The sequence below is a fragment of the Tiliqua scincoides genome, chromosome 2, assembly GCF_035046505.1.
Source record: "Tiliqua scincoides isolate rTilSci1 chromosome 2, rTilSci1.hap2, whole genome shotgun sequence".
Taxonomy (NCBI): domain Eukaryota; kingdom Metazoa; phylum Chordata; class Lepidosauria; order Squamata; family Scincidae; genus Tiliqua; species Tiliqua scincoides.
The window spans coordinates 117982050-118002155 of NC_089822.1; the positions used below are offsets into that span (position 1 = coordinate 117982050).

Sequence of the window (20106 nt, forward strand, 5' to 3'; positions counted from 1 at the left end):
GAGGCAGCCCCAGAGCCCCTCCCTGCGCCTCTACTCAGCAGGCAGTCCCCATACAGTCGGTGGGGCTTACTCCCAGGAAGGGGGGACAGGAGGCAGCCTCAGAGCCCCTCCCTGCGCCTCTACTCAGCAGGCAGTCCCCATACAGTCAGTGGGGCTTACTCCCAGGAAGGGGGGACAGGAGGCAGCCTCAGAGCCCCTCCCTGCACCTCTACTCAGCAGGCAGTCCCCATACAGTCGGTGGGGCTTAGGCCCAGGAAGGGGGGACAGGAGGCAGCCCCAGAGCCCCTCCCTGCACCTCTACTCAGCAGGCAGTCCCCATACAGTCGGTGGGGCTTAGGCCCAGGAAGGGGGGACAGGAGGCAGCCTCAGAGCCCCTCCCTGCACCTCTACTCAGCAGGCAGTCCCCATACAGTCGGTGGGGCTTACTCCCAGGAAGGGGGGACAGGAGGCAGCCTCAGAGCCCCTCCCTGCACCTCTACTCAGCAGGCAGTCCCCATACAGTCGGTGGGGCTTAGGCCCAGGAAGGGGGGACAGGAGGCAGCCCCAGAGCCCCTCCCTGCACCTCTACTCAGCAGGCAGTCCCCATACAGTCGGTGGGGCTTAGTCCCAGGAAGGGGGGACAGGAGGCAGCCTCAGAGCCCCTCCCTGCACCTCTACTCAGCAGGCAGTCCCCATACAGTCGGTGGGGCTTAGGCCCAGGAAGGGGGGACAGGAGGCAGCCTCAGAGCCCCTCCCTGCACCTCTACTCAGCAGGCAGTCCCCATACAGTCGGTGGGGCTTACTCCCAGGAAGGGGGGACAGGAGGCAGCCTCAGAGCCCCTCCCTGCACCTCTACTCAGCAGGCAGTCCCCATACAGTCGGTGGGGCTTAGGCCCAGGAAGGGGGGACAGGAGGCAGCCCCAGAGCCCCTCCCTGCACCTCTACTCAGCAGGCAGTCCCCATACAGTCGGTGGGGCTTAGGCCCAGGAAGGGGGGACAGGAGGCAGCCTCAGAGCCCCTCCCTGCACCTCTACTCAGCAGGCAGTCCCCATACAGTCGGTGGGGCTTAGGCCCAGGAAGGGGGGACAGGAGGCAGCCTCAGAGCCCCTCCCTGCACCTCTACTCAGCAGGCAGTCCCCATACAGTCGGTGGGGCTTAGTCCCAGGAAGGGGGGACAGGAGGCAGCCTCAGAGCCCCTCCCTGCACCTCTACTCAGCAGGCAGTCCCCATACAGTCGGTGGGGCTTAGGCCCAGGAAGGGGGGACAGGAGGCAGCCTCAGAGCCCCTCCCTGCACCTCTACTCAGCAGGCAGTCCCCATACAGTCGGTGGGGCTTACTCCCAGGAAGGGGGGACAGGAGGCAGCCCCAGAGCCCCTCCCTGCACCTCTACTCAGCAGGCAGTCCCCATACAGTCGGTGGGGCTTAGGCCCAGGAAGGGGGGACAGGAGGCAGCCCCAGAGCCCCTCCCTGCGCCTCTACTCAGCAGGCAGTCCCCATACAGTCGGTGGGGCTTACTCCCAGGAAGGGGGGACAGGAGGCAGCCTCAGAGCCCCTCCCTGCACCTCTACTCAGCAGGCAGTCCCCATACAGTCAGTGGGGCTTACTCCCAGGAAGGGGGGACAGGAGGCAGCCCCAGAGCCCCTCCCTGCGCCTCTACTCAGCAGGCAGTCCCCATACAGTCGGTGAGGCTTACTCCCAGGAAGGGGGGACAGGAGGCAGCCCCAGAGCCCCTCCCTGCACCTCTACTCAGCAGGCAGTCCCCATACAGTCGGTGAGGCTTAGTCCCAGGAAGGGGGGACAGGAGGCAGCCTCAGAGCCCCTCCCTGCACCTCTACTCAGCAGGCAGTCCCCATACAGTCAGTGGGGCTTACTCCCAGGAAGGGGGGACAGGAGGCAGCGTGTGTTTGTTTTCACTTATTATTGTACAACAATTTTGTATAACATAACACCAGAACCAGGGGACATCCACTAAAATTGAGTGTTGGGAGAGTTGGGACAAAGAAAATATTTCTTTACTCAGCGCATGGTCGGTCTGTGGAACTGCTTACCGCAGGATGTGGTGATGGCATCTGGCCTGGACGCCTTTAAAAGGGGATTGGACAAGTTTCTGGAGGAAAAATCCATTATGGGTTACAAGCCATGATGCGTTTGTGCAACCTCCTGATTTTAGAAATGGGCTATGTCAGAATGCCAATGCACGGGAGGGTACCAGGATGCAGGTCTCGTTATCTGGTGTGCTCCCTGGGGCATTTGGTGGGCCGCTATGAGATACAGGAAGCTGGACTAGATGGGCCTATGGCCTGATCCAGTGGGGCTGTTCTTATGTATCTAGCTGCTGATCCTACAAGGGTGGGTAGACCTGGGTTCCAAAGGCTTTTCCAGCTGTCTCCACCCTTCCCCCAGTTTTGTCATCCCCTGCCCCCATTATGCTCACCTGTCACCACCCTTCCCCACTCTGTTTCACCTCTCCCCCTTTGCAAAGGGGCCCAAAAGAAACTTTGTACCCCGTGATAACCCAATCACCTTGATTGCTGTGATGCCTTATAGATGCAACGCTGCCTTTGAAGACGTAGGTCAGAATACAGCTTGTAATTGGGACTGTCCCTTTTCGAGAACACATTCTGCTAACTTTGAAACAGCTTCAGGGGCCACCGGCCTGTTTCTTAGTATAATTCACAATGATAGCACTTATTTTAAACAAATGAAAGCCCTAGAACTCAAAAACCAATTTCAGGTGGGTCCTCATTCATTTCAATATTTTATTTTTAATGTAAGACTTGATACTACCATGAATTGTGACAGGATTTAGGAAAATATTACAGATCTGTACTTTTAACAGGCTACTATGTATATGCTTCTAACAACAATAGTCAGTGGGACTTACAGCAGACACTTGCCTATAAGTCGATCCCACAGATAAGTCGAGGGCAGGTTTTGAGCAAAAAATCATGGAATTTTCTATGACCATCGGAACTTAGGGGGGTGTCTGACTATAGTTTTGTCTGATTTTACCGGAGGCCAGATCCTGAAAAATAACCTACCACTGATTGTTACCTAAGAACTGTAGTCTCTAATCTATTTAAAACATAGTAAAATATAAGATACGTTTTTATTTTCTTTAAATTCTGGTCTTCACCACCTTTTTGTAAACACGATCAGAGTAAGTGCACTGTAAACAACATACCAGTAAAACAGTGGTTCCCAGCCTGGTATTCATGTACTCCCAGGGACACTCAACAGGACCTTTAGGGGTAGTTGAAAAAGAATGGAATAATGGCAGAAAAGGGCAGGTTGTGCTCCAGAATGCCATGCAAGGCAAGAATGCCTTGCAAGGACCAGCAAGGCAGGACCAGAGGTAGCTAGTTGGCTGTGAAAGCCCCACCAATAGCTAGTTTTTAGTCATCAATTCATGTATGCACCAGTGATTGAAAACCAGCACAGTAAAAAAGCTGAAACATAATATGGAAAGTGATCAGTCACTGAGAATTTCTCAGGTCATCTCTGGTCCAAAACAGTGCAAAGGCAATCTTCTGTTCTTCAAACAGATGAAAAGAGAAAATATGTGATGAATACATGAAGTCTGGGTTTTCTTAGAGAGGGGATGAGGGCTTGTATTATTACAAACATTTTGCTAATATGAAGGCTACAATTTATGGAAATGGGCTGCCAAGGGATATGCAAGTGAAAAAGGTTGGGAACCACTGCAGGAGATCCATGAATCAAATCCACCTTTAAGGTGTCTGGTATGTTAAGCCAGAAGTTCTACATATAACATACAACTTATAACACATAAGGCAGGAGGTCTGGTCTAGAGGGTTGAGCCTCCATTTGCCTGAAGATAACATCTGAAGGTTGCCAGTTCGAGGCCACGGCACTGTGAATGGTGAGACCTTGAAGCAGCTGACAAGCCCAGCCAAGTTATTCCACCTGCTCTTTGGTGTGAGTGAAGAAGCGTCTTGGCTGCCCTTCATGTGAGAGATGAAGGAGCTGCTTGTCAGCTTGCATGGGAGGAAACTGGAGGCCAGAATGTGATACCAGATCAGAAAGACCCATCTGAAATGTTGTGGTTCTTGAAAGATAGAACCTTTCAATTGTAAAAATCCCTACGGGGGATTTAGAACAGCCTACCTTCGTAAACTGCCTTGAATAAAGTCTGAGGAGAAATCTGAAGACCAAGAAAGGTGGTATATAAATGCATGTATTATTATTATTATTATTATTATTATTTTATTATAACTGGGACTGTGCAATTCAGTTCACAGCAGAGAGATGCAGCTGCATATATTTGCAACCCTTTTTACTCAGAAGTAGACCCACTGCTTTCCATGGGTGTTATTCTTAAGTCTGCAAGAGGGATCTGAAGGCCTTAGGGATGGACCTCAACAAGTGGGAAACCCTGGCCTCTGAGCGGCCCGCTTGGAGGCAGGCTGTGCAGCATGGCCTTTCCCAGTTTGAAGAGACACTTTGCCAACAGTCTGAGGCTAAGAGGCAAAGAAGGAAGGCCCATAGCCAGGGAGACAGACCAGGGACAGACTGCACTTGCTCCCGGTGTGGAAGGGATTGTCACTCCCGGATTGGCCTTTTCAGCCACACTAGACGCTGTGCCAGAACCACCTTTCAGAGCGCGATACCATAGTCTTTCGAGACTGAAGGTTGCCAATACTAATACTTATTCTTAAGTAATGGTGCATTGAATTGTAGCCTGGGACTTTGCTTCAAATGGAAAGGAGGATCCCATTCTGGTGTTGAAAAAAACAGATCTCTGCTAAATGCATGCATTTGCAAAAAGGAACCAGGTTGCAGCAGCATTTGCAAAAGGGAATGGAGGAGAATAAAAGGTTAGCTTTGGCTGGAATTTCCCAGGGAAGTTACTACAGAAACAAATGATCTCTGCATTACTTCTAATGAGCCTGCTTTAGCAAGAAACTTATAAACTATAGTATCTAAGGTACTCCTGTGTAGGTTTGGATAGAATTGCAGTCTTGGATTGTTAAAAATTTCCGTGCTTGATGATGTCACTTGCAACCATGACATCACTCCAAGATTAATTACATCACTTCTGGTGGGTCCTGACAGATTGTCATTCTAAAAAGTGGGGCCTGGTGCTAAAACATTTGAGAGCCACTGCCCTAGAAGCTACTACTTTAACCTGCTTTAGCTGTCTTATTCATAGCTGCCCTGTTTCCATTGCTGTTTTATTGTGCTTTTAATTTTTATTAGCTGCTCCAAGTGCCTTCTGATTAAAAAAGCAAGACAGAAATGTTCTAATACTCAGAAGCAAGCCCACTAAGTACAGTGGGGCTTACTCCCAGAACCACCACAAGACTTCCTGGCAGATGAAGCATCGTACCAAATTCTGCCCCTGAACCTGGCACTGTGCCAGCCTTTCGTAAGAACAGCCCCACTGGATCAGGCCATAGACCCATCTAGTCCAGCTTCCTGTATCTCACAGGAATATGAATTTGGCTCCCTGGCTCCCTTTTCAACCCTGGGCCTGAGTATGACGTACCAATTGTGCACCCCTTTCAGAGGTCCTCTCTCCAACCCGCCCCTCTCCTCTCCTTCTTCCACTCTATCCCTCTAACTTTTTCAAACTAGGGTCTGTGAAGGGAGGGAGCAATGGGCAGATGGAAGTGGGCACCTTGCACCACTATTGCTGCCCAAGGCAACCACCTCAGTCAGCCTCATGAATGGGCCAAGTCCTGCTTACCCTCCCACCTTTATATGTAAAATAGTATATTCATTGTATAATAAAACTTTAAAATGTATTGTCACATAGTTATCTAATTGGTACCTTTATTTTCAGCGTTCCAAAGATACTAGTTCCTTCTGTTTCTGCAGAAGCTCAGGTAGTAAAGCCTCCATTTGTTTACTACCGTGCTGGCATTTCTATTTTTCAGCCTTTATTTTTAATCTCCCTGCCATGTGTGTGTACCCCCCCCTCCCCTGCCCCCTTTCCCCAACTAATTCTATCTCTGACACTGGGTATATTTGTACAGTAATTGTTGTTGGCATAAAAATAAGGCATTTATACTTGTACATTTTATAAACGTCTCGAACAGTTCAATTTTATGTGCTGTTATACACAATACATGTATGTTCTTAAAATATTAAAGTTTAAGTCAGATAAGAAAGTCAGCATTGATTATATTTGTTTTTTCTCCAGGAAAAAAATGGAAAAACTCTTTTCCCTTGCTTCGGCCTTTCCAGAAGTGTTCCATCTCTACTTTCTCACACTTTTTGAGACCTTTTGAATAAACTGTAAAAGGGCCAAACACTCTTGACTTTAGGAGGATACAGGAGCTCATCAACAGGCACAAATATTGCACAATTCTCTTATTGTTCACAGTGTATAGTGGTTACATAATTTCATCACACATGTTATGACAGAGCCTGGTGGTAAAGGGGGACAGCCCAGGATAAACACTCTGTTAATCCAAGATGTATAGCTACTGCAAATGCCTATAAGACGCCTGTCATCAAGCTAGACATACATTGCATCAGGCCAACACGCAGAAATCAAAGTATGCTGTGCGTCACAAGCACAAAATAAAAGTAAAAAGTACATAACGGAAAACAGTTGAGCCTCATGGCAAACAGATAACTCTGACAAGATCAGTCATGCCCTAGATCAAGTGACTCTGGGGCAGTCTGTTATAACCCACGCAAGACAAATCATTCTGTAAAGGCAGCCAAGACACATCAAAAAGTATAAGAACAGGGAGAGAATGCACAAAATCCATTTGAAGTTGACCATTCCAGGAACCACATTTTCTAATGACAAACCTCCTTCTCATAATCTTCTTTTTCCAGAATCTTGTCTTCTCCACTTGCTCTTTCTGCCTTCCCATTACTCGCTGCCCTGCCTGCCTCTCCCAAGGTCTGCAGCCCAGACTCCCTTCCATGGTTTGGATCAGCAGGTGGCTTAGGTGCTATTGGTATGTTAGCCAGAGGCCTATGCTGTTCCATCAACTGTATGGACCATGAAGCCCGACATAAAATGTAGCACACATGAACAGCTGATACTCTGCCTTCTTCTCCAAATCCAAAGAGGATCTGGACAGTTCCCCAATTTTGAAAGTTGTATACATGCACTCCAAGGTGTGTGCCGTTTACAGAGACTCCCTCACTCATTTGGAGCTTTAGGCTGTTGACCCAGAGGTGAGGCCTTAAACTCTGAACTTCAAGCTAGGCCCAGAGACCTGGCCAGACTAAGCAAAGACACTCAGAAGGTGTAACTCTATGCACACTTCCAAGTGCACACACTCAGGACTGGTTTGTATCTGTAATCTTATGCACGCTGGGAGTTGGTCTCACTGAACACAGAGTGACTTGCTACTTGAGCAGCTAAAATTGTCATGCATGAAACCCCCAACAAACATATTTATACCCCTAATGTAAGGAGCATAGTTTTAAAGATGTAGAAAGTACACCGAAATGCAAAAGGAGCATTTATACTTTCCAAACTACTTCTCTGCCATCTTTTAAAAACTGCATAAGGAGATCAATGGAGGTATGTATGCGAGTTTACAGGTGTTTGTATGATGTAGGTGAAGGAAAGCCAGGCACAGAGAATATCCAGCAGGAGAGGCAAAGAGCTAAACCACACCCAACTGGCATGATCAGTTGGTGGACTATAGCACTTCAGATTGGGGAGGGGAGGAAGAATCTCCTATCTGAATGCTTCCCCATCTTCATCAGGAACTCCTCACACACTGAAGCAGCATGTCAAGCACTTTGAATTTTTCTCTTCATTTCAAGGAATTCTTTCATGAATTCCTGAATACCCCCAACCTGCACTTTGAAGGGGCACAGTCTGCAACACATGCATCCTGCAAGCTAACCACAGTTCTGTGAAATCTAACACAGTTATGTGAAAAGAAAAAGGGAGATTTAAAGAATGCTAAGGGAAGTGTAACTAATGGCACTGTCTCATCACATACTAAAAGATGAGCAACATCACTTTTAAACCAAGAATTCCTCCCTCCCTTGCTCACTTCCACCCATACTTTATGGAGGACCCTATGAAGGGAGCAAAAGTTCCCCCACAATTACCTTCATACAAGTGAAGGCTGCACTCCTATGCACACTTACCTGGGAGTAAGTCCCACTGAATCAAAAAGGGTTTACTTCTGAGTAGAAAAACTACAGCCTCAGTCTAGCTCCCATACCTTAGAGATCTATCTCACGTGTTACCCCCTCTCAGTTTTTCAGCCTATCCTTTAAGTGATCACAGATTGTCAAAAAAGCAAAGAAGCAGCACTTGCACCTGAACTTTAATTATAGCCTCCCCCCTACCCCTCCGCAAGTCTCTTCAAGAGCTGGGAACTTCCAGGTGTAGCTGGGAGGAACGATCTTGCTACCCCTGCCTTCCAAGCTCCCAAAATCCAGGCTGAGCTGAGTAGTCTGAGAAATTATCCATCCAAACAGGACTCACAGGTCCTGCAAGAGCTAAGAAGTCAGACAAAGGTGGCAAGAAACACAGGACATCTGGGGTGACAGCACAGAGAAACAAAGAATTAAGGTGCTCTCCCGGCATCCATCCCAGCTTGCCACAGGAGCCCAGCTGGATTCCCAGCATGCCTTTTTCTGTTCCAAATGAGGCCTTCAACACACCCAGATCTAAGCAACAATCCAAAATGCCAGTGGGTCTAGCAGTACTTCTGTCTGCCCACAGAGCTTGTTTAGCCAGGCTCAAAAGTCATCATCATCACAAATGTCCAGGTAGACGTCAAAGGCTTCCCGGTTGCAGTTGCCATCTGGAGTGAAGACGTACTTGTGGAAAGTACCATCCACGCAGATAGCTGTAAGATTGGAAAGAAAACTGAAACATTCAGGCCAGACCACAAATGCCTCCCTCCCAGAATTCCACTCCCAAAGAGAGACTGAATACAGGATGCATCCATCAGTGCAATTCCCCTAGTTCAGTACGATCTAAACCAGGGGTGTCCAAAGTTTTTTGCAGGAGGGCCACATCATCTCTCGCCACTTCGTCAGGGGCCAGGGAAAGAAAGAATTAATTTATATTTAAAATTTGAATAAATTTACATAAGTTTACATAAATGAATATATTAAAGATGAACTTACATGAATGAATGAAGGTCTTGCAATACCTCAAGACCTATAAAAGGCCTTGCACAAAGCAAGGCCAGTGTGGGCTGCAACAAATCTCTGGAGGGCCAGAGGCTCACTGGAGACTGGGGGCTCCCTGAGGGCCGCATTGCGAGGCCCTATGTGGCCCTGCATGTGGCCCCAGGGCCAGGGATTGGGCACCCCTGATCTACACTGACTGATAGTAGGAGCAGCTCTCCACAGTTTCAGACAAGAGATTAATCTACCTGGAGATGAAACGGATGGGCAGAAAGTCCAAATGGTGCCTCTTATGTTGAGGAAAACTACTCCACACTTAGTTACAAGGCAACCAAGCAGCTTACTATAGGCTAAAACAATTGGCATTTTGTTGCTCTTTAATGGTTTCCAAAATCAACAACCTTAGGCAGGCCATGTCATCCAGCAGCAGGGCTGATGCTGGGACACAAACTGCAGCCACCCAAAGGAGTTGTCGGATGGCCAAGCACAGGGCCAAAGAAGCATCTGTACCCTATCATCAATGCCACTTACCAATAACTGAGTTGACATTCTTGGAGGTGTTCCTGCCGAAAGCACAGATGCAGGCAGACTCAGCTGGCACAGTGAAGCTAGCCAAGCTCCACTGAGAATCCACATACTGGCCTATCATGGGCCCGACTTTCCCCACACGTGCCAATCTGCGAGACAGGGAGGGGACAGGGAGTCAGAATGGCAGAGATGACGATGCCTTTCCCCTCTAGAGTTTGTGAGCCCACTACCTACGCTGAGCGGCGATTTAAGCGAGTGTCTTTTAGGGCAAAGATGTGGACAGTTCCTTTGTCACTGGAGGCACAGAGAAATGAAGAGTCGTGGCTGAAGTTAATGCTGCAGAGAGAAGAGAAGGTGAATTCAATACTTTTCTCACATTAAGACTTCATCGCATCATTGTATTCACATAACAGCAACTGCTGTGCAAGAAGGGCAGGAGATGGAGGGGTAGCCAAAAGAGACCTTTGCAGAGCCCGTTGCTGAAGAGGCAGGACATTATCTGAACCATGTAGAAGGAGACAGTTGCTATTTTTAAAGAACAGCCTTTTAAACCTTCTGCTGTTCTTCAACTGCAAATCTTTTTTATGATAGTGATTCTCAAACTGAGGATCTTGTGCTGATCCCCAAGATGCTTTCAGGTGGTCCACTGAGACTTCAAATGAGGATGAGCAGAAACCATACTTCCTTGGTGCTACATGCTCTCCTCACTGCAATGCCCCACTTGCATTTTTCCAGTGCTTTCATCTTCTCCACAGCACCTCTAGACAGGATGCTGCTTCCCAAGAAAGTTGTGGGAACTCAGCTGGAGGTTAGTTGTTGCTTTTCAGATACAATGAAAGGCTAGCGGAGCCATACCTTCTCCCAGACCTGTCGATACTTACATAGCGTTAACTCACACAGTGGTACACTCACTGCCAGAGGTCGAAGAGATATCACATGGGACCAGGGAAAATCTGCACCAACATGCAAGAGGAGAACCAACATCCAGCACTGTGCAAGAGCACAGAATGGTGGGTGCTGGCCTCTGGCAACAGAGGAGGGCCACTCAGGGTCTGTGCGCTTGCAGCATGCTCTTCCATTGCACATCAGGGCACCGAATCTTCAGCTCCTCCTGACTACGTAGTGTCATGACTCCTCAAGGCTCCTCATGACTCCTCAAGGCTACGTAGTGGGAATTAATGCTAAGTATTGGCAGGTCCTGGAGGAAGACAACTGCACCATCTTGGAGTGGCCACATTAACCTGCTCTCTCACCTTAATGAGAGCCTCAAGGCAGTGGCTGAAGTGACTGAGATTCTGGCACAGAATCCTTCAAATTAGGTGTGCCAGATTTGATGCTTATACCTTTCAATGTTCCCAGGCGCTGAGAGAAGCTATACCTGCTGTGCCCCACTGCCCATTCCTCCACCTGTTTGCTCACCCAGCCTAATCTTCACCTGCTGTGGCTGAGAGGACACTACTTTGGCTTCAAAACACACAGGGTGAAGGCTGAATGACAGGGCTTGGAGGGCACAGCAACTTTGGTTCATATAAAATTCACATGGACCAAACTTTGAAGTTTAATCCATATAAAAAGCAAAGAGGTACATACTGTCTGTGGGCAAGGACTTCTTGTGTGTGGCTGGGATGGGGAAAATTCTCACCAGTACAAGGTTGCTGGATCTGTCCCTCTCCTGAGCTCTACTAGCTTCTCCTTGGTCTGTGTGTCAAAGAGGCGGATGAGGGTCCCTTTTTTAGAGGCAGAGGCCACAACGGTGCCCTGCTGATTGAGGGAAATGCAGGCAATCTCACTCTGATGGGCGTTGATGGTGAATGGGGCGGAGGAAGTACCTGGCTTGGTGCTGGAAAGGTCCTAAGACAGGGACAAAGAAAACCAAAATGAACAAACCAAAATTCAGCCTTGCTGATTCCTTTGTGTGGCTGAGTGAACATGCATACAAAGGTTGGCTTACACGGAACTGAACTGTTGCTCCTTCTAGCTCAGTATTGCAACCCCAAAGAGTCACAGGGCCCAAGCCTATCCAACTCTCCAGCACTAATGTAGCTGTGCCAACAGAACATGTGCTGCATCTGCGGGCAGTGGGGGGGGGGGTCATGGAAGCCTCCTCAAGGTAAGCAAAATTTTGTTCCCTTACCTTGGAGCCGCATTGTGGCTGCATCAGCACTGGGAAGTTGACTAGGGTTGGGCCCTAATCTCTCAGCTTGTTTATTATGCATAAAACAAAAACAGTAAAGACCTACCTCATACCCAAAGTCAAAGGCAATCTGCAATTGCACAGCAGAGGCATAGAGATGGTGGGGTCCTGAGAACCTATTAAGAACTTATTAAGGCTTGTAATATTATTTATATAGTTTTATATGTACATGGTCTTTATGTCAATAAGCAAAAGAGACCCCTGCCCTGACAAGCTTACAGTCTATCTGTACGTATTATTAATAATGAAGTGCTTCAACACTGGGAACTGTAAAATACATACATTGAGGGCTCCATCCTATCAATGTCCCAGCAGCAATGTAGCTGTGCCAATGGGGCATGCACTGAATCCTTGGGGGGGGGGCAGCAGTCGTAGAGGCCTTTTCAAGGTAAAGGGACATTTGTTCACTTAATTCAGGCCTGCATTGCAGCTACATGTGCTGGAAAGTTGGATAGGATTGGTCCCTAAGTGTGCAGTGAGTAAGGCTGCAATCCTATCCTTACTTTCCTGGGAATAAGTCCCATTGAACACAACAGAACTGAGTAGACCTGCTTAGAATTGTGCCCTAAGGAAGACATAACCTGTAGGCTTACAGCATAGGTGGGGGAGAGGGAGGGGACAGGAGGCAAATTCCTGCCCAGTGCAGCTTACAAGCTGTAACTATAGATTGCAATGACAAACTACACACACATCTATATAAAATAAAGTTTTTACTTTACTGTAAGGCTAATGGATCTTTCCCTGTATTACCTGGGGATAGGAATTAACCCCATTCATACTGGACACAATAGTTTTTCATACACAGAAGGTTCTCATTTTGCCTGATCATCCTTCAACAGGCTCCCTGGAATTTCTGAGTTCTATACAGTACCAGTCGGAACCCAGGCATTCAGCAAGGTTTAAGTCATGATTGTAACAAGCCTGACCAAGGAAGGGCTACTAGTGATTCTCCCCTGCTTGCATGCCTTGCCCCTCTTCCTCCTAGTGCACTCACCACTAGTTGCAAGCTGCCACATTTGTGCCCAGGAAAAACCAGGAGCTGCTTCTCCAAGCTGGGACAGAGATCACAGAGTCCTGAGGTGCAAGAGGTGGTGCAAGAGGAAGAAAAAGGAAAAAAGGAGACAGCGATCAGAACCAGGCTTGTTTCTTGGTTCAGTGACAGGGACTGTGCTTGTTTCTGCTGCTGCAAAATAGAATGACTGGCTGATTCAGGTAGGGGAAACTGGAAGAGAGTGTGTGGGTGGGGTGGGTTCATACCTTTGGGATTGTCCCGGGTGTCAAATTCAAAAAGTTTGGTGGGATTGTCAGGGAAAGAATAAACATAGATTCGGTTCCGCAGAACAATGATGATCCTGGATGGGAAGAAAAACAAAAGGCACAGAATTAAGTGGATGAGCGGATCCAGAATGCCACAGTTTGTTTATTGAGTATGCATATATTTTAAGGGTGTTCACTCAATAAAAAACTTTTTCTGAGGATTTCAACTTCTTTTCTTTTCTTGGTAACTATGGAAGCTTGGGCTGAATTGAGAACCCCTGATGCAAGCAGCATGATGCATTTGACTTACTTTCTAGCACAGTGGTTCTCACTGGTGGGTCGTGATCCACCAGTTCATGTAAAGGTTCCCTCATCCCTTTAAGGGGCTTTAAGGGTCCCTTTAAGGGGCTGGGGAAGGGGAGAGGCAGGGAAGTGATCCCCAGGATCATTGTGGGGGGGGGCGAGGAAGGGTGCTTGTGACTTACTTTATGAAGACAGGGCTGCAGCAGGTGCAGGGAGCAGGGCTGCAGCAGGTGCAATTTATCTCTGTCACCTGTGCAGCAGGTGCAAGGAGCTCTGTGCAGCCCTCTGCAGCATTCAGAGAAAGCAAGTGCAAAGCACTTTCATTTTGCAGGAGTGTCGTATACTAGGTCTCACTCCCAGGGTTTTGGGGTGCTCAGGGTTGTTGGTTCTGAACCCTAGAGCCCTCAAAGATCACTGTTCGGTAGTACTGCCACCACCCTGTAAGACCCAGTGCCTCAGTCCAGGGACAGAGAGACCCTCTAGGCTTAACTATATCCCTTGTAGGCACTGAGCACTTTCTTTACTTAAAGTCTCAGTCCTCAAGTTTCTAGTCCACAATGAGGATTTTTGGTAACTTGCTGAACGGCTAGGCAGGATTCTGAACCTTTGTCCCCAACAGACAATGAACCAACATGGTAAAAGGATTTTTACTTTATTAAGTACAAAAGGTTACAAAAAGTTACAAAAGGCAGCAAATGCTAGAGGCATAAAAACTTCTAGGAAACATATCAGCATAAAACAATAAAGCTAACTGGCTAACTATTATTCTCTAACTCTCACCTGGGTCAGCTTCTTTTGTAGATCCTCAGTTACCTATGAGGCCACATGGTCCTGGTGGGGCAGGATGTGCACCCACCACCTATCTCACCAAGAGACAAAGACCAAAGACCCCTGTCCTCCCTGGATGCTCGCCCTCTCAGCAATTCCCTCCCCCCTGGAGATCTACAGCTGCATTCCATCCTTGATGGGCGTCTTTCTGGCTGCCTAGGTGCTACATAATCACCTTCCATTGAGTTGTAAATTCCTAGCAGCTAGGACTGCAAGCCACTTCTGTGTTACTGTTTTAGCTTGGTTCAGGCCTTGCAATGCTACTAGGCCTGAACTGTACATATTCATGACAAGGAGGTGCTTTGTGCCTGAGTTCTCTGAAGGGGGAGCGCTGCAGAGGGCTGCACAGAGCTCCCTGCACCTCTTGCAGCCCTGTCTTCATAAAGTAAGTCACAAGTACCAGCCTCCCTTAGCAGCATTGCTGCCCTAGCCCTTCCCCCGCAAGAACTTACTGAGGGAGTAAAGCTCCCTCAGAGTTTGAGAATTACTGTTCTAGCAGGTATTAAAGTTCAAAAACCTTAAAAGGTTTCTAGTTCTCTCGCTGCACCTGCACATGCAAAATAAAATGCATTCCTGTGTCTAGCACACATGCGCGTGCACGCACACAAAAAGATCACATAAAAAAGATATTCTAGCAAGTTTTCTAGCCCTTTAGGTGGTGAAAAATAGGATTTAAAAGGGCCTAGACAGTAGGGAATAGCACCTTGGCTATCTAAATCTTGGCTATCTAAATTCCTCTTCCTTACCAACCTAGCTTGATCACTCTTATGCCCTGCCCCTCCCACACACCCACTGCTCCTCAAACTTCTTATCCTCCTGTGGGTTTGTAGCACCTTTAAAGTAACAAAGAGGTGGCAGCTTGACTGCATTGTCTTTTGAACTCTGCACAAGCCTCAGAGGAAACTGTCATAATTGTCACTATCACTAACCTCTCACTATCACCTTTTCTCTACTATCACTATCACTAACCTTTTCTCTACAATTTCTCTACAATTAAGTTTGTTTCCTTATTCCTGAAATCTGCAAATCATTGTCTCATTTTATTTCTTCGTACACAGAAAGTCAATGAGAGGTTTCCAATTTTCTCCCCCCCAAAATACTGATTTTTCCTTAAGCAATGTCAGTTTGTCCACTTCTGCTAAGTTCAAAATTTTTATCCACCATTCTCCCACCAAAGGTACTTCTGATGTCTTCTATTGTGCAAAAAATATTCTCGCTGCACTAGTCATATATAAAAATAAAGTTTCAACTTTTTTCTCCACACATTCCTCTGTCAATCCCAATAAAAAGACTTCTGGTTTCATTTGTATATTTGCTTTTAGAATCTGTTTCATCTGAGTACCTATCTGAAGCCAATACATTTTGCTTTCTCACATGTCCACTACAGCAGTGCAGTCAAATTGTTATGGCTCCTTCAACAAACACAGAACCTATACAGTGGGCCTTTAGTATTCATGGGGGATCAGTTCCTGGAAACTCCCCTCCCCCTCAGATGCCTATTTCTGTGGATAATGAAATCAGCAGAAAGCCTTCAAAGAACCTCCTGGACACAGCCAGAAAACCCTTCTGGTCACATCTGGGAGGTCCTTGAGACACAGGGTTGACACTCACATCGAGTCAAATCTGAGTGTTTAACCCACAGTTGAGAAGAGATCACTGTTCTGGGTTCGCTGGAATACAGGAAGCTGCCTTAGTGAGACCGTTGGTCCAGCTGGATCACTCGACACTGACTGGCAGTCACTCTCTAGGACAGGGGTGCTCAATAGGTGGATCGCGATCTACCGGTAGATCGCGAGGCAAAATGAGTAGATTGCGGAGTGCCGACCACCCCCCCTTCAGGTGCCTCTGGGAGGAAACGCCGGGAGTAAGGCCCATTGTACTCAATGGGGCTTACTCCCAGGTAAGTGTGGCTAGGATTGCAGCCTCACAGCCTAATCCTAGGCATGTCTACTCAGGAGTAAGTCCTGTTATACTCAGTGGGGCACAAGGTACACCAACATACATTGTACAAATAAATGTTATATGTTATGATGGCGCGAACATTGTAAAAAAAACTCTGGTAGATCTCTGGGCCTTGCTGGGTTTCAAAGTAGCTCTCGAGCCAAAAAAGTGTGAGCACCCCTGCTCTAGGATTTCAGAAAGGAATTTTCTCAATTTTTCAGAAACTAGGATGATCTGCATACAAAACAAGTGCTTAAGTTACAGTTTGTTCCCTCTTACTGCACACAAATCACATTGTTATGCATAGTTGGGTTTTTTAAGAGTAACATTTGAACTTTTGAAGCTGCAAAATCTGGATTTTGGGACTTGGCAGGAGATCAAGCTACCCATAGCAAGGTTCCCTCTCTTCTGTGCAAAATAAAGCCATATCCCACACAGTCTCTGGAAAAACATGAAACTATTAATCCCATACATACTTATCATGCCTCATGCGGACAGCCAATGCAGGCTTAGTGAAGGTGAACTCCAATACCAGCTTGTCTTTGCCCTCTTTCCCTTCACGAGCATCATCCCAGATCAAGACTGTAGAGGAGACATTAACACAAAGGAAAGTTGTAGAAAAACAATGTGGAGAAAGATGACCTTTCGCAGTGGAAAAGTATGGGGAACCACATCCATTTATTTGCGTCACTGATATAGTTGCAGCAAGAAAATCCAGGGATCACAACAAGAGATCCCCTTAAACTGACCTACTACAGCCTAATAGGACAGCTTAAGATTAGTAGAGTCTAGTAATTAGACTTCCCTTGAAAAATACACACCTGAGATCTCAGAGAATTTGGGGTTGCCTCCTCCACCCACGATAGCCAGCAGGTTGGATCGGTGTAGCATTTCAACCAACCCCACACTGCCCACCTGGTCATGATCTGCAAGCGGGGAAACAATGAGACATATTTAGGGCCAAAGCTACCCCCTGAGTCACTAGATGCTAGTCACTAGATGCAAGTCTCACCCCTTGAGTCACTAGATGCTAGCACACGCTCCACAGTTTCAGAGAAACAGTTCACCTACAATCCCATTTTCTGTCCCATCATTTCTTACCAAGGTGCCCTTTTTCCATAAGTGGTTCCACATTATAGATCCGAACACCAGTCTCCATTGCACAACAGAAGCAGCCTATGATGGGAAAGAGGAAGTGGACTAAACTTGTAATATGCACAGGAAACATAGCATCCTAGGGCTTAGCCTGCACCAGGATGAAGCTCTACAACCAATAACAATGCTAGATGCCAGCCTTAGAGGAAGTGTAAAGGTGCATCTCTGAGCACTGAGGAGTGCATTGCTACCACTGCTAAATAACAACAACACACTTTTTCAATCTTTGAGGAGGAGTGCCTCCAGGTAGGTTGGACCTTTGCCACCTCATATTTTAGAAATTAAGCACTTCAGCAATTACTGGGACACAAGGGAGACACAAAGACTGCCCCTAGATGTTAGATTCATAATGTCTCCTCTTTTGAAACAAATAATTCTAATTTCACCTTGGAACTTGGGTTGTGACTCTGCCTTAAAAGAATAAAAAAGCAGATCTGAACTAGGAAACTGGTTGAAGGGGATTACTTACTCTGGTCTTGGTTGAAGCGCAGGCTGTTGACCCCACGTTGCTGTGCCATGATGAACTCTGTGGGTCACCTCTGCCCTGACAGGGCCAGGCACACAGGGGTTGTCTGTTTCTTTTCTACCTTACCCAATACAGTGGCTGACATGGTGGGGAAAAGGAAAGAGTCAGTAGAAAGCCTGACACAAAAGAGTCACGCCAACCTCCACCAATGCTCTGCCTTCTCAGCCTCCTCCTCCTCCTCAATCTGACAGACCTTGTCCAGCATCCTCCTGTCTGACTCCACTTACCATTTTGTCTCCTTATTCTCTCCTTCCCCTATTCAGACTCATCCATTGGCCTCCTTGGAATTGACCTGTATTGCACTGCCACAGACCCTACGAGGTGGGCCATACAGGAAGCTGGACTAGATGGGCCTATGGCCTGATCCAGTGGGGCTGTTCTTATGTTTTCATGATCTCTGTTCCTGCCTCCATTTGCCATCCCGACCTACGTTTTTCCCAGGTGACTATTTTATATTGTAAGCTCCTAGGGGCTGTGGCCTGTACACGGATGGCACTCTAAAGAACACTCCTTCTGTTGCCCATAATTCTTCCTCTGGTCCCAGACTCTGTTCTCTCAAGCCTACCCTTTCTCTAGTCAGTCACACAGGACTGAAATGAACACACTTTCCCATTAGGTTCCTCTAGACCAGGGTGACCGGATGTCCTCTTTTTCCAGGACATGCCCTCTTTTTTAGCCTCGTGTCCTGGAAGAGAACTTAAATGTGCTCATTTTCCCTGTGATTGGTCCCTGCAGGCAGCGTACAGCCTTCTTGTAAATAACAAATTATATGTAATACAGTTTTAAGTTTAATATAGTGTTTAAATTAGCCACCTGAAAGCAATAGATGAGTTTTTTTTGTCCTACATTTTTCTTGGAAGCTCTACATTTTGGGGTGCCTTGCCCACTTTGGCAGTTAGGACATCTGGTCACCCTGCTCCAGACCTCCTTCGACCTCTGTGGCAGTGCCACTGACCCTACAAGGACCTTCCCTGACACCAGGCCGCCCAGCCCCGCAGAAACCCACAGGCCCAACGCCAGGATCCCCCCCGCAGCTCTCCTTGCCCCCAGACGCCTATAGCCCCCTATAGTCTCCCCACAACTCACTAGGTTGAAAGATCTCAGCCTGCTGTCTTCCTGCCCCAGACCATCAGCTGAGCACCCCAGCCCCCCCTTCCCCACCCCCAGCCTCACCTGTAAAGCCCCCACCCCCATATTTACATCTAGCCAGCCTTTCCTCCGCTGGGTAAACACCGGTCGTCTGCCCCGATGAGTTCAGCCACACCATAGAGAAGAAGCGCAGAGCGCTTCCCTATCACGGGACCCAGGAAGTGCTGAAGCCACAGCGGGCGTGGCTCCGCACCCAAAACCGAAACTCTTCATATGTCTCTTGAGCGCGAAGCGGCTGCCCAGCCATGTTGGAAACTGGCACCCGCCCGCCCGCCGCCCTAAGACAGAGGGCGGCCATCTTGGAAACTGGCAAAGCTTCCGGTTTGACGCCACTGAAGGGTAGGGTGCAAACTACAAAGCTGGTTTCACTGGCGCTGGGGTGGAAGCCCAGCCTTCAGTATGAGGACTCCTAAGCACATCTAAACCCCACTGTAGGTCGGGACCCACCTAGTGCGTCACAAGCCCATTTCAGGTGGGTCCCCAGTCATTTCAATATTTTATTTTTAATATATTAGGCTGGTATGTGACTGCATTTGGGGAAATGTTACAGACCTGTACTTTTAACAGGCTACTATGTATATTCTTTTAACAATAATAGTAAATGGGACTTGCTCCTGGGTCAGTGTGCGTAGGATTGCAGCCTAAGATGGTTAAACATTTTCCTGCTTGATGATGTCACTTCTGGTCATGACATTGCTTCTGGTGGGTCCTGACAGATTCTCATTCTAAAAAGTGGGTCCTGGTGCGCAACCACTAGGAGTTTCTACAGTTCTAAGCATGTTTTTAACCTTACAATTCACCCCACAGGGCAAGTGGCACAATACTTTTAAATGTAGGCTGCAAGATTTGGTCTTTCCCAGGGGCTCAGACTGGATGGGGGATATTTGAGAAAATAAGTTTCTATGCAACTTTACTGACAACTGCTTCCCCATTTCTCTGCTGGTGCCCTCATTCTATGACCGCCACCACTTTTTTGGACCATGACTGCATTCAAATATTAAATACCAACAGTATTTAGAGTGGGAAAGCACACACGGATCAGAAGTTAGGCAAATTAATAATGTTGGTTTCACATCTCTAATTAAAGGCACACCACCAACCACACAAAGAGAAAAGGAAGAAACCAATGGGGTTTATTTACAGTGTATAAACACAA

General features: G+C 47.5%; 1 protein-coding gene across 2 annotated transcripts; it reads right to left on the reverse strand.

Moving 5' to 3' along the window:
• Positions 1-8236: 8236 nt before the first annotated feature.
• On the reverse strand, positions 8237-19140 carry WDR45 (WD repeat domain 45). 2 transcript variants are annotated; one of them, XM_066615274.1, is made up of 11 exons: positions 19002-19140; positions 17745-17879; positions 17222-17296; positions 16942-17046; positions 16597-16702; positions 13049-13143; positions 12786-12865; positions 11240-11448; positions 9832-9933; positions 9601-9746; positions 8237-8783 (listed from the first exon to the last, which is right to left on the reverse strand). In XM_066615274.1, exons 2-11 carry the CDS (start codon positions 17791-17793, stop codon positions 8674-8676), a joined length of 1077 nt encoding a protein of 358 aa, XP_066471371.1. In that variant the 5' UTR covers positions 17794-17879; positions 19002-19140; the 3' UTR covers positions 8237-8673. The 2 variants fall into 2 exon arrangements, with proteins under 2 accessions (XP_066471371.1, XP_066471373.1); XM_066615276.1 differs by having other exon boundaries at positions 18975-19140.
• Between the last annotated feature and the right edge of the window lie 966 nt (positions 19141-20106).

What these genes read in the sequence shown, in the direction of transcription:
- WDR45 (XM_066615274.1), bottom strand. Translation starts at nt 17,793, where the DNA reads ATGGCACAGCAACGTGGGGTCAACAGCCTGCGCTTCAACCAAGACCAG. An exon ending in GATCCAGCAACCTTGTACTG is followed by an intron (nt 9,934 to 11,239) that starts GTGAGAATTTTC and finishes TTCTCTCTGCAG; the next exon opens with CATTAACTTCAGCCACGACT. An exon ending in GAATGTCAACTCAGTTATTG is followed by an intron (nt 8,784 to 9,600) that starts GTAAGTGGCATT and finishes CCAATCTTACAG; the next exon opens with CTATCTGCGTGGATGGTACT.